General features: G+C 38.6%; 1 protein-coding gene across 1 annotated transcript in view; it reads left to right on the top strand.

Moving 5' to 3' along the window:
* Window positions 1-11625: 11625 nt before the first annotated feature.
* The window catches only part of st6galnac3 (ST6 (alpha-N-acetyl-neuraminyl-2,3-beta-galactosyl-1,3)-N-acetylgalactosaminide alpha-2,6-sialyltransferase 3), a 101803-nt gene continuing 99204 nt past the window's right edge, over window positions 11626-14224 (top strand). Inside the window, exon 1 of the mRNA XM_005476699.4 lies at window positions 11626-11918. Coding sequence (XP_005476756.1) covers window positions 11901-11918 — 18 coding nt within the window. The 5' untranslated portion in view covers window positions 11626-11900. The remainder of the gene's footprint in view (window positions 11919-14224) is intronic.

Here is a 14224-nt window from a genome sequence, read left to right as displayed (position 1 = left end):
AGTGGAACAAGTGGAAAAAAAGTGATTCAAATTCAAATTCAAATTTTATTTGTCACACACACAACCATACACAGCACGACATGTGGTGAAATGCTCATTGCTGTGCAATGCCCGACCATTGCATGAAAGTAAGAATGACAGTAAGATTTACAGATTACTACAAAATTTACAGATTTTAACTTTGAAATTTACAGTAAAAAGAATGTGCAAATAACAATTTATGAAAGAAATTATGAAAGAAAAAAAAAAAGGTAAATTATAAGAAGTGTGCAATTAAACAGGGTGTGTGCGGTGATGTGTGTGAGAGTCCAGTCCTACACCTGGTTCAGGGCCCGAATTGCCCGATGAGAAGAAGCTTCTCCTCATTATGTTTCTAACAGTAATGTTTAAAACCGTTAGTGAGGGACCAAGCAGCAAAGGCAGAGGACACAGGAAAAATGTCTTCAAAATGGGCTTTTTAAAATTTTAACCGCCCCAAAAAAGTTAAAACAGACAAAGTTCAAAATATAATTAGCGGGCAAATAAAAGAGGTCAACTAAACATAGCTCTACTCAAACAGTAACTTCCAGAAAATTAACCAAACAAAGCAGACACAACTTAACTCACAAACTGACCTAAACACAAGGATACAGGAGGGTAACAAAGATACAGGGGAAACAAGCACAAAATAACATAACTAAACCTAAAACACCCCCGTTTCTGACAAGGACTTGGCTGGTCCTGCCAAGCAGGCATTGTGGTTTCAAAGTCCTCAGCCCTTGGCCACGCCTTTTGCCCAGACAGGAAACAGCCACCTCCCCAAACCAGGTAACTCAAAGAAAGAGAAACATAATTAGTAACAGAAAACTTCCCAATGCTATTATAGGTGCACTTCAAAATATCACTGTTAGATTTAAGTAAAGACATTAATTGATTATATTGCTTGAAATAACTGCAAACCAAACAGAAGTGAATGTATGGACTGATTTTATCCATGTGTGGCTGATGCCATCACATTGTTGTTACCTGTTACTTCAGTTGCTTAGTAATCATTTGGGTTTAAGGGGGATTCATCCATCAACTGGTACATCTTGTTTTAAGCTCACACATAACTGAGAGAAGCATAACAAGATCTCTGACATTTCTAATAGTTGGGTGAAACCAGTGGAAAGTAATTCTCAGTCTTTTGCTATGGTGGGATTCTCACTCATTTGTGTTTTTCTATTTTCTATGAAAAATCTGCAATTTTCCACTTGAGGGGTGGCATAGGGAGCAAAAGAAAGTGACATGTTAATCTGCAGAAGACCTGCAATTAAATTCTTTTGAGTGGCTGTTTTTTTTTTCACAGCCACTCAATAAAAGTTTCTCAGTGTTGACTTTCAAAAACTAGAGCAAATCAAAATGTAGGACATTGTTTCAATATTTGGGGCAGAAGGACAAGGGATAAATGTGCTGTGCAGTCCCACCTGGTCCCCCTAGTTAGGAAAGGAGAGTGTTTACTGTCAGCTTGTTAAAGGTTGACTTAACCCCATTTCTGAGCCCAAGAGTCTGCTGCACTAGATGAGGTTCTTTCCCTTTTCGTTGTACATGTACAATGACAATAAAGGGCTATTCTTCTTTATTCTAGTGTTGTGTTCCTGATTTTTTTTTTTGAATATTCATATGTAAGATGTGTTTTTTAAAAACCTCGGGTGTATTATGGTTTTTAGGACACAAAATATTGTAACACTTCATTCTCGGATCTATTTCAGTGTTGACTGAAACCTGGGATTACAACTTTTTCAACATATCAGTCACTGACAGCATATTGTAGATGTGGTTATATCAGATGTTCTATTGGCTGGTCTTCTTCCTACCATAGTGTTGTATTTGTCTCTGCTAATCAGGCACTCTTAACATGTATTCTTATTTAGAACAATTTAACCTTCATCTTCCATGTGCTTGTGCGTTTGCACAATATCTCTGTCTTCAGAGAAAACAAGTTATGTAATGGCAGCTATTTAGCTAACTTTAGCAAAGCAAGACACGAGTAGGAAAAGTTCTTTATGTTTCCGTGCACTGGAGAGAACCGGACAAACGCCGTTCCTTCGCTTGACCCCAGTTGCTCTCGTCCGCTCCCCCGTAACACTGCTCTTTTATTGAGGTTACATGAATATGCATAGGGTCATTAACATATGACGTCTACATACACACAAAGAGTACCTTGCCTGTGCGTTGTGTAAGTATGTGTGTGTGTGTGTGTGTGTGGGGGGGGGGTCAGAGTGTGACCCCATAAATCAGCGGTCCCCAACCCCCGGGCCTCGGACCGGTACCGGTCCGTGAGTCGTTTGGTACCGGGCCGTGAGAGTTGAGGCTCAGGTGTGAAATGTATGGTTTTCAGGGTTTTTATTGGTTTTCAGCGTTATTTTGTTATCGTTTTTATCGTTAACTCGGTTTTCCTGGGTCTTTTCACGTGTGTTATGAATAAATCTTCTTTTTTTCGGTACCGGTACTAGTTTTATTCTGTTGTATTTATCCGCGACACCTTAAAGGCCGGTCCGTGAAAATATTGTCGGGCATAAACCGGTCCGTGAGGCAAAAAAGGTTGGGGACCGCTGCCATAAATGACTTCCCTAAACCTGCTGGTCTGGAAGTCCAGCAGTTCATCTAAACAAAAGGCACTTAGACTAAAACAGATATAGATACGTTTATCCTACCATAAAACACTAAGAGAAGGTACGACCTCTCCCATGCTCCCAGGATGTGGGTGTGAATGCCAGAACACTCTGGAATGCACACAACGTGTCTCTGCAGACTACTAAGGATTAAACCCTAATTATAAAACTCTAAGCATATATGAGTAGATATTTCTAAGCATAAATGACAATCAACAATACAAATCTAACAACTTAATATTAATAATCTAACAGTATTAAGCTCCTAAACTCAGTTTTATTTTATTGGAGTTGTAAAAAATTGGAACCATTTTTAACTTTAATCCATGCCTGGTGGTTGTTTGCTTTTAAAAACTGAAGGAGCATTTGGACGCAGTGATAACTAATGTCAGACAAGCGGCTTGTTTCTTCTTTGAACAGCACTCTGTGAGCATTTGGGAGCTGATATCTATTGATGTAGTTTGGCTGTTTTCCCCCATATTCTTGCTTGAGACAGGATTTCAGTTGATCTCCTTTGTCATATTATTTGTTTCACAGTGTTGCAAACATTTTTAATAGGGTGGCCCTTATCTGCAGGGAGGCCAACTTCTGGACTTTTATCACAATGCCCTGCTGTTGAAACAAAAATAATGTTTAGTATTTTCTTGCTGTAATGCCTTCAGTGAAAGATTTATCATCTGGATGGTTGAATTATCTTGAGTTTTAGAAATAAAAATAACAGATTTACTGGAGCAAACCTTTGTACTGATATGCATGGTCCTCAGAGGAAGAATCCTCCCGATTTCTGTTTCCCAAAACGTTCAGAGTGGAAAATCTCTACAGCTGTTTGATAGTTTGGCTTGCAGATATTCCTGTTTAGTGCAATAACTCTGTCATCATAAAGCTTTCTTCTACATCCATCATCAGGCAAAAATGCAATGGAGCAGTTCACATCTGTAACCAAATACCTGTAAAACAAAAATCTTTGAACAGCAAACGTTGGCATGCCAGCACACTAAGAAGATGAATATTTTGGTTTTATTAACTTGTTAGTGTTAATGTCAGCATCATGTTATAGCTTTCTAGAGCTGCTAGCAAGGGGGAAGACTTTAAGCTGTGTCCTAAATCCATACCACAGACTAAATCCATGTAGGATTTTAACATGTTGTGTGCCCACGCTGGAACACTACCAACATAACACACAATGCCATCAGTACACAAGCGAGAAACCCTGGAGTTTTATCGCTGCTGTGGGTGGATATGTAAATATGATTTGATGTGAGGATTTTTTTGGCCATGGCACAGTATACTAAGTAAATATGTACATGCATTTGTTTCGTACACATCAGGCTTATGGAAGTGGGACAAAACACTTTGTTTCTATATCAGGAGGTCAAGTGGAAATTCACGTGCTGCTAGTTGAAGGTGAAGCTGTCAGTCATTTGAGCCGCTGTACAAAGCAGAGACAGCCATTTAAGACAGTCTCTAACTTGAAGGTGTTTTGCTACCTTCCTCTGCTTCCTTGAGACTGATAGGTGCTTATCACATCCTAAAAGGTGACAGAGTATGATCCGTAGTCCCTTAATCATCCAGAGGTAATTTCAGATGCAGATGACCTTGACTTTCTCTTTCAGTGGCACGCACACACTACTCTGAGAATTTTAATCCATGATGTTGCACTTCCAGCGTTTGACGGTTACTTTTTTCACGCTCTGTTTGAAAAGCTTTAAAAGAGAAGAGATGGAGGCGGCGAGAAAGAAGGAGATTTGGTGATATCCCCGATAGAGCTATTGATTTGTGGAGAGGACCTGCTTCACACCTGCCGAAAATAACTGAGAAGTTTAATCAATGCTGTAGAACCTAATCAAAAGAAGTGAGGTGTACCAGCAGGCTGTGGTTACCCACTCAGAGGGTTTTATAGGTGTGGGTATGTGCTTCTTTTCTAGCAGCAAGTGTCTGTACCTCGTGAATTCATGCTTGTTTGTGCTTCAGTAATTGCAGCTGGTGTATATCAAATATTTTTTGTTAAAAAAAAAAGAGAACCTGAGATTGGTTTCTTTCATTTGCAAACAAGACTGACATCTTGGAAAATTTCTGTTTACTCAAGGTGTCATGTCATCTGGCAGGGAGGCAGGCTGCAGCTGAACTCAATTACAGCCTCCCATACAGGCAGGAGGAACACAAAGGCAGCATCAGAATAGTGTGATGGCAAAGACAGACAGGATGTTTGCCAAGTTTCTATCACTTTCTCTGATATTTCCAAGAGTTTCTGTGAAAGAACATAAAAATCAATGTCTCAAACCAAATCAGCTCTCCAAATATGTGCTGTCAAAGAAGGTTAAATTGAAATTTGATGGTTGTGTGGCCGCAACTTGTGTTTGTGTCCTTGGCTTTTTAAAACGAGGTTTCTACAATATATTTAATCCTTCTCTCATAAAGGAATGTGACACATTGGCAAGACAGGATTTCATTCAAGTAACAGTTTGAGATCACCTCTAAGCAAACTCTTTGAAAGGAGACAACTTTATTTGCATTGGCATTTTCAGAAGGTAGTTAACATTGACCGTACTGTGTTCATACATAAAAAGTGTGTTTTTCTCATATGGGCTGATATGTTGTCTCATCAGCATGTACACAGTTTGGTCATTATGCTAAATAAAACATTTGTATTAAAATAAATAACAGCTTAACAATATGAATGGTACGTTTAAAAAATAATCTCTTATAACATTAATTTCAGAATATCTTTGTATTTATTTTACCCTCTTCTGCTTTGATGGCAGCAGCATATGATTCAAACCTGATCATCCATAATGTCTTTGAATGGTGTGAAAATGCCTCGGAGAGGATCTTTTTGAGTTGTCTGTATGTAAAAAGATTAACATAGCTCCTGATTCTGAAAGAAGCCAGTGCAGAATTGCCTTAAACCTGTATTGCCCCTAAAGGCCAGCAGGGGGCGACTTCTTTGGCTGCAAAAAGAAGATGACTAGAAGTCTATGGGAAAATCATGGTAGAGGGTAAATGGACTGATTCTTAAATAATTAACTTTTCTACTCTACTTGAGCACTTTATACAGCAAGACTCAATCACGCATTAACAATCACATTCACACAAACATTTTTTGTACATTTAAGTGATTTTATCTAACAATCACACAGACTCACAGACTGATCTTGACCTTTAACACCTACCTTCTGCCTGCACAACAGGACTTCACTAACCAGTGTGTGATGTCACAATGCCCATCTTTAATATACAGTTTATGGATGGAAAACTGCTTAGCTTTCATAGACTTAAGTAGGTTTAAGTTTAGGTGACTGGAGGAAAATCCACAACAGTTTTCTCTCTGTGGTCTTCATGTAGTTCTTTTAAATCCAGATACTTCATTATTTATATAAAAATATAATTTTTCGCTGTAGTCTTTCAGACCCCAGTGTATATAGTTTTGGTTTTTTTTAGCATTTTAAAATTTTTATCATATTGCAGTCTTAAAGATAAAGGTCAGATTCTCCATAGTTTATTTTGCTGACAGCTGCCATCGATTGGTCCTCAGTTGGAGGGTTTGGCTGCAGCCATTTCTGTTTAGTGACTTTCTTCCTTGTAGCAAAGCATTTCAAATACCTAAACTCTTCAGCCATGTCCATCTCTGTGATTTTGTATGAATCAAATGCGACAAAGAAGCAGCCTCATTCCAAAAATATTCATTCTTCAGCGATCTCTTGGCAATGTGTAATAATGAAAGAAAATGTGAAAATGGCAAGCCCTTCATCCATCCATGTTCATGAATACCACTATTTTGGAGTTACATGATAAATTTATGAGGTGCCATCAAAAATTTCCACCACTGCACCTATAAAAAGCAAAAAGCTCATTTAAATTCAGCCTTTTTCTTTGAAGTCCTCCCTTTCAGCAGCCATACACTGCTCCTGCCACATTTGCTCGGCTCCCTGGAAGTGCCATTCTGATCACTTGCTGGTGCACATTTGCAATATCACTGTCAAAGAGGCCACCTTTTAACTTGCATTTCATACTGGATAAGCACACAAAGTTGCATTCATCCAAAAGTGGTGAGTAGCACACTGGTGCTCCAGAATCGCTTTTATTAAATTCCCTGTGTTGGAGCAAAAACTGTTCCACAAGAAGCACAAACTGTTCTGGGATCAGCAGTACATACACAGCTGTTGACTCTGAGTGAGAAAAGTTTTGGTAACTGATGGTTGGCTTGAAAACCTTTTACATTTTTTATTTTCTGATTCCATCCGTCCATCCTCTTTCACAATCCTGTACAGGGTCACAGTTAGGCTGCACCCTAGCTGCCATGGGGTGAGAGGTGGGTTACACCCCAGACAGGCTGCCAGTATATTACTGGGCTAATACAGAGAGACAGATGGCCACACTCACACCTATACGGCCAATTTAAAATCACCAGTTAACCTAAAGTGCATACCTCTGGACTGTCGGGGGAAACCAGGGTATCCATAACAAACACAAGGACAAGCTAAAACATGGAAACTCTGCATAGAAAAGCCGCAGGTTGCTGGTTGTGTTTTCTGTTTTGGCTATCTGTTTTACTGGTAATAATATGATTCTCTTGTTTCTTTCTCCAGACTGTTTAAATAAAGAGTAACTTGTGCAGCCCTGTAATAAATTCTAATAACACAGAACTACAATAAAAAGGCTAATAGAGACAAAAAGAAGGCTTAATAAAACAGTAAGACTTTATGAATATTATGGGAATATTTTGCTACCTTATTGATGATTAAAAATAAGGTAATCAAACACACTAATGACCTCACGCAGTGGTAGTCCACTGGCTCAGTGGTTATCCTCGTCCCCTCATGACCTCGTTCGAGCTCATCAGTTACCTGTGTGCATGCTGTGTGGTATTTGCATGTTCTCACTGACATTACCAGCAGCGTCACTGTAATTTTCCTGCTGTGTAACAGACTCTTAAGGTATCCTGAGGCAGCCTCGAGTCCTTGTGTCACCTCAAACGGCATCTGTTTGCTGGAATTTCACAACAACAACAAAAAGCTAAGATACAAGTGGAAAAATGACAAAATCTAATTTGGCTCACTTCTCAATATTTCAATATTTGGGGATTTAATTTAGAAACTTTCACAACTTCAGCACTGATTACAGCTCTTGGAGGTAATTGATCAATTTTCTTCAAGGCCACAGTTTTGCATTCAGGTGAAATCAGCACTTAAAAAAAATATATGTGCAAGTTTGACTTTATCTACCGACCAGAACAAACAACAAAAATGTTCTCACATAGGTTTTTGTAATTATAAAAGAAAAACAAATCAAACAGAGCTGCGAGCTTAAAAACAAACTATTTTCTCTCAGCATTACTGATATAGCCATACAATAAGTGTGTGTCTGTCTTACATAATTAAGTCCACTTTAATTACTCTCCAAGAAACTGCCTGATAAACAACACCCAGTAAAAATATAGGGAGAGAAAACAACCACAATGGTGATTTAAGTTTTTAACTATTTGCTACATTTTTATTGTTGCTGTGAATTTGATTTTATGAGTCAATCCGGTGGGCTGGTTGACTCTGGCTCCAGTCTATTCCCAAAACACCAAAGAGCTAAATAACATCTGCATCATGCAGCGAGGTGAAATGAAACTTGGCAGCAGTGTGGCTGCATCCCCAAAGACTTATTACAGTCAGAGGACACACTTGAAAAATTAAATTATTCTACATTTTCCTGACGCTCCTTACAAAAGGTGGTGCTGGCCCAAAGAGCCCGCTGGGAGAACAACTACACTGGAAAATGTCAAATCTCTGGCAAATGGAAGGAGATGTCACCACAGCACAGCAGGATTATCTAGACTTGCATGATTTTCATTTCAATAATTCTTTCTACAAATTGATCTTGTTTCCATAATGTAATGACCTGCTCCTGCAACTTCTGTTCTTGTTTTCTCAGACTGCAATAACTTCACAACAAACTGATCTCATTCCCACAGGAAAATATCTTATCCTCACAAGATTAAAATGTGCTATCTTTGGAACGGCGATCGTGTTCCAGCATGACTTGCTGTAAGAACAACATATGGATGTTGTTCTTACAAGATAACATGTTCCCAGAGGTTAATCTTGATCTGACAAGATAAAAAGAAAGCATCTTTTGGAACACTGATTTTCTCCCAACACGACTTCTTCTCCACATTAAACTGCACTTGATACTCTCTTTGTACAACTCAGAATCCTGCTTCCAGAAAAGAGCTTGTTGATTTGAGTCAGAAACTTTTTTTTCATGCTTCTCCCCATATAGTGTGTTTCCTCTGAAGTATTACATAAAAACATAAAAAGGGTTTCTAGTTTATAGCCCTTGTTTCAGTGTAGCTTCTTTCCAAAGTTAATTTAAAAATTATAAGCGCCCAAAAATGTAACAGTAGGGCTGATGGATATTTCAACACAAATTACATCTATAAATGTCCTGTAGTGAAAGAAATACACATATGGCCTTAACTTTTTACCTCCCCAACTGTTGTCAACCTGCCCTCTGTGTAAATTGAAGCCTTAAGTCTGGTGGCAGTACTTCCATTTTTACTGTGTTTTTAATGTTATTTGAGTAAAGGCACACAAGTATAATCAGGAATATGTACTGAAAATACTACAAGTACAAAAATCTACTACATTTAAGTACATCTGATTATGTGTTAGTAGAAGAAAAACCACCAATACCAAAATGATATGAATGGAACTGAATTAACATTGACTTTGTCATGTTCTGAATTCTCACATTGGTGCACCGTGTTATCATTCTGCCTCTTTCTGCCTGACTTATGATTCAATTTTAATTTTGTTTGTCTTGGCACTTGTAAAATCACATGTTGATTTTTACAATTTACCAGTTTAGAACTTTTTGAATTTCAAGGACTACTGAAGTATATTGTCTGATTAGATTAGTGTGCCTCAAAGGTAAACAACACCCAGTATTGGTATCAGATAACTCTTTTGTTAAAAAATAAAGATGAAGATTGGCATCCTGTTAATAAACACAGAATATAAATAGTTGTCTATACGTATTTTTACTCTGATTTTGTACAGTAATGGTTACTTGTTCTCTGGGTTCCTACGCCTACATTTTGACTTTAATGAATTCAGAAGAGGAAAACGGAGAAAGAGATGAGAAAAAATGAAATATCAGTGAATATGACTGACAGCACTTTTTTCTATAGATTAGATATAATTCAGGACCACATCATACCAACAAGTTCATGAAAGTAGTAACTGTTTCATGGTGAAGTTACTTATAAACACTTTGCATAATGTTCCCTTTCCTTCTCATTTTGGTCAGCTTCAGTGATGTAGCTGAGGTAAAAAGCATCCCAAAAACAGATCAAACATGTGTAAAAGTCTAATTGTGCAGACAGTTCTGAACATGAGCAGAAATCTTGCTGAAACATATCAGATCTATTAAGTCCAGCAGTAAATTTAAATTCAATTTATCATTGACTGCATAGTTATATCAGGTTAAGCTTGATATTAGCCAGACATTTTAAACTGTTGCGCTCAGCTCTCATATCTTAAAAGAAGACTAAAAAAGGCCTTTATTGGTCTTGACTCTAATATAATAATAATAATAATAATAATGATAAGAATTTCAGACTACCTGGGAGCCTCACTGCATTATCTTTTAAACAGTTAAATGAAATGCAAGAAAGAGATATTAAATAAAAAACAAAACAACTCATCTCTGGTTGGAACAACACCCATGTCTTAACTCAAACAGTGTACGCCATCCAGTACACTGTTTGAGCAAATTTCCAGCAACAGTAAGTGACATATAGTTAGATTCACACTATACCTGTGGCAGTAACATTTTATTAGTCCTTTATTTATTCAGGTAAAAATCTCATTGAGATTTAAAATCTCATTTCCAAGAGAGACCTGGCAAGAGAGTCATTGTTTAAACCCAGCACTGTTCAAAAGTCTTGAGGCTTCTCGAAGGACATTCAAAGCTCTTCTTTGGATGCTGGCTACTTTTTGTTCTGTTCTCTATCAAAATGATCCCACACTGCTTCAATAATGTTGAGATGTGGTTTCCTAGGAAGCCAATCCATGACTAATAAAGTTTCTTTTACTGTTTTTCTATCCAGCTTTACTTTTATTGGCAGTGTGTCTCGGTGTTTCATTGTCATGTTGAAAAACCAAAACATTGTCAATCAGAAGACTTTCAGACTGGATCAAAATCTAACGATGCTCTTCTACTTTCAGAATTCCATCAATTTTGACAAGATCTCCAAAACCATTGGCTGAAACGCAGCCACAGACCATGACAGAGCCTTCCCCGTGTTTTACAAATGGCTGTAGACACTGATGTACCTCCTGACATCCTCTGTGTACATATACAACAGTGTGAACTAAAAACTCCATGAGACCCAATGCCACGGCCACTCTCCCACTGAGACCATTTCTGATGAGGCTTCAACAGACACTATATGGATCAACTGGAGGGCCACATACATCTCTCTTGTCCTGTGTCAGGTCTTTACTTTTTCTCCTGGAGGACATGACAATCAAATACTGTTTATCTGCAGTAGATAATTTTTTAAGCCCGTCACTTCTTCTTTTATCCTCCACTTGTACACACTGTACACCATACTGAGGTAGAAATGCAATTTGAAATGGATTCTTTCATTAAGGGGCTTAATTAAAAAACAAAAAACAAAAACCGCAAAAAAACAAGAAACAGTCCTCTGAAAAGGATCAGATGGACTGGACTAAAAACGAGTGAAAAAACAGCCCATGTTCCAAAAAAAAAACTTTGGAGGACCATCGGAATATCTGGAAAAATCCAAGACCACTTTGAAAAACGAGTCTGGCTCTTTGGAAGCAAATTATGAAGAAATGAGGGGCGGTACTTTTGTGCGGTACTGCATAACCCGTCTCTGCCTACACACAACACCCTCTGTTATTATTGTTTCCACTCGTCCTCATGTTCCTGATGTTGTAAAACGCCAGGGCATCAGCGGCGGTCACGTGACGCACACGGGGCGGGGCTACGCGTCTCAGCCGGCCAGTAGCAGCGCGGCGTCGTTGCAGGTCCCAGCAGCTCCATGGGAGGAAAAAAAAAAAAAATAGAGAGAGGAGACGAATAACGGTACACTCCAACATTTATGGAGCCGATCCCCGCATATCACCGCACTGCACCCGCATCTCCTCCTGTGATGAGCACGTGAGGAAACGTGCTTGCAGACGGAGGTGCTGAGCGCGTTTAGGGGCTGAGGAAAACAGGCGGTCCACCATTGTCTGCGTGGAAATAAGAATGGCCTGGATGTGGAAGGTAAGAGGGGGTTTCTCTTACTCATAGTCTGCTGTCATTAAAGGAGGAAACGCACATAAGGAGGCTGAGACGTGGCCGGCTTTCCGCCAGTGTGCATTTTAGCAGATGTGCTCTGAAACGTGATCCGGGCAGCTGCATGTGGCAGTGGTGATGCTCGGCGGAGGTAATTAACCCTCCTCTGGTTCCTGTCTGCTGGGCTTTTTTGTGTGTGTTTTGGGGGGGCCTTGTGCAAATATGATGGAAGCAGATTCCTGTGTTTGAGTTTTGTTTTCAACCCATGTTTGTGTTTATTTAACAAACAAGCAAATAAATAAATATATAAATAAATAAGTGGCAGCATCAGCAGGCCAGCCAGCTGTGCACACAACATCCTTCCTGACATGTCCAGGTGTTCACATCACGTGAGCTGAGGGAAAGTTAACAAATCTCTGACGCCCTTCACAGGAAGCAGATTTCACTTCGTTTGAAACTTCTTTAATGGGACTACACACTGATTTCTCTTAATAAAGGATGACAGTAGCAAGTATTGTCTTTATGATTTAAATAACTTCTTCTTGAAATGTAGGAATATCATGAAAAATATCGACCACTGCTTTCCAGAGTTCTTCCTAGTCCAGTGGTTCAAACTGCAGGGCATGGACAGTCTGCTGAAAATATACCGTAAAATTAAGATAAATGATTAATGATGTAAAGGAGTGAATAAAAAACGGTAAGGTGTGGAGAAATAACCTTTTTTCAACTTCTGAAGTGGCGTATACCTGAGAAAGTTTGGCACCACAACATAGTGTCTGAAATCTGCTCAGCAGGTTAAAGCATGCTTAGCTGACAGTGAAAATTTAGGGATTACGAGTTTCAGAAGCAAAGAGTGTTTTAAAATGTTGCTTAATTAATCTAACTAAACTAAACTAAGTGGACTGATTTGTTTTCCCAAGTTATAATTTAGGCTTGAATTGTGAAGGTAGTGATAGTATGGGTAGCTTTTTTTCCTGTCAAGCCAACAGATATTTAGTTAAAATGGTTATTGCTGAACTCTTAAAGATATTTTCAAGGTATGTGGTTTGTCAGTTAAGGTTTTTGTCTATCGATTGTCAGAAGAAAGTGGACATTTTTAATCACAGATGGAGAGCTCAGTGTTGTCTATCTGTCATTCATTTTCTTGTCCGATTCAGGGCCGTGAGGATGGTCGACCTTTTGCCCCATGACAGCTGAATAGGTCTCTGGACCATTGTTGGGCTTAATTTAGACTTCCTTTGATTCCATGTAGAGCATATGATGTAGCCTTTACAAATGGCCAGTGCCGCTCCCAGCCATAATAACTGCATGGACGTCATCAAAGCGATGTGTAGTTAAAGTTTTAGTGAAGTCTGTGTCATGTTACGATGTAGGATTTTAAAAAAGTTTTGTGGTTATGACATACCTACACTGCTGATTCAACTAGGGATTTATAGCTATGCGTCATAGTAGATTTGGTGTAACCACAGATTGCCTATGGGCAATTTCGAATCACCAGTTAACCTAACTAACCTAACCCACTCACTGCAGGTCTTTAGACTGTGGGAGGAATAGATAGAGTGTGTAGTTTGCACAAATACAAGATAAAAACCAAACAAACTGGAACTTGACCTAATATAACGATAAATAACTTCAATGATAAATCAATGATTAAAACTGCTGTTGCTGACATGTTTTGTCTGACCAAACCCAGTTTCACTGAACCTAACCCAAGAAACCTACTGTTCATTTTCTGTTTGTTTCTATGTCGTGTTTTGCTTTCATGGCTCTCCCATTCAAATAACTACAGGAAAACTATCATGATCCCACACAAGCACACACATGTATAATATGTAAACCACACAGTCATTTTGCAGTCATACAATTTTACTGTCGATTTCAATCTCTGTTTGCTTTTATTACTTTTTTACCATGTTTGCTCATCGCTGCCTTTGTTACCTGTTGAAGATCAGGCTCTGGATGCAGGGTTGGGGTCGGTGTGAACTTAACTTAAACATCACTCTGGGTTTTTTGCTAGCTTTGTGTTGGCATGCTGTCTGTGCAGATGATTGAAAACAGTTGGTATTGTGTGTTGTGCATCATAATGTACAGTTAAGCCCATAATTATTCATACCCCTGCCGAATTTTGACTTAAAGTTACTTTTGTTCAACCAGCAAGTTCTTTTTTGAGCAGAAATGACACAGGTGTCTCCCCAAAGATAATAAGACGATGTACAAGAGGCATCATTGTGGAAAAAAATATTTCTCAGGTTTTATTTATATTTTAGCAAAAAGTATCATGTCCAGAATTATTC

The sequence above is a fragment of the Oreochromis niloticus genome, linkage group LG18 (genome assembly GCF_001858045.2).
Source record: "Oreochromis niloticus isolate F11D_XX linkage group LG18, O_niloticus_UMD_NMBU, whole genome shotgun sequence".
NCBI classification, from domain to species: Eukaryota; Metazoa; Chordata; class Actinopteri; order Cichliformes; family Cichlidae; genus Oreochromis; species Oreochromis niloticus.
Note: the sequence above shows the minus strand (reverse complement) of the source record. Positions and strands in the feature narration are given on the sequence as shown.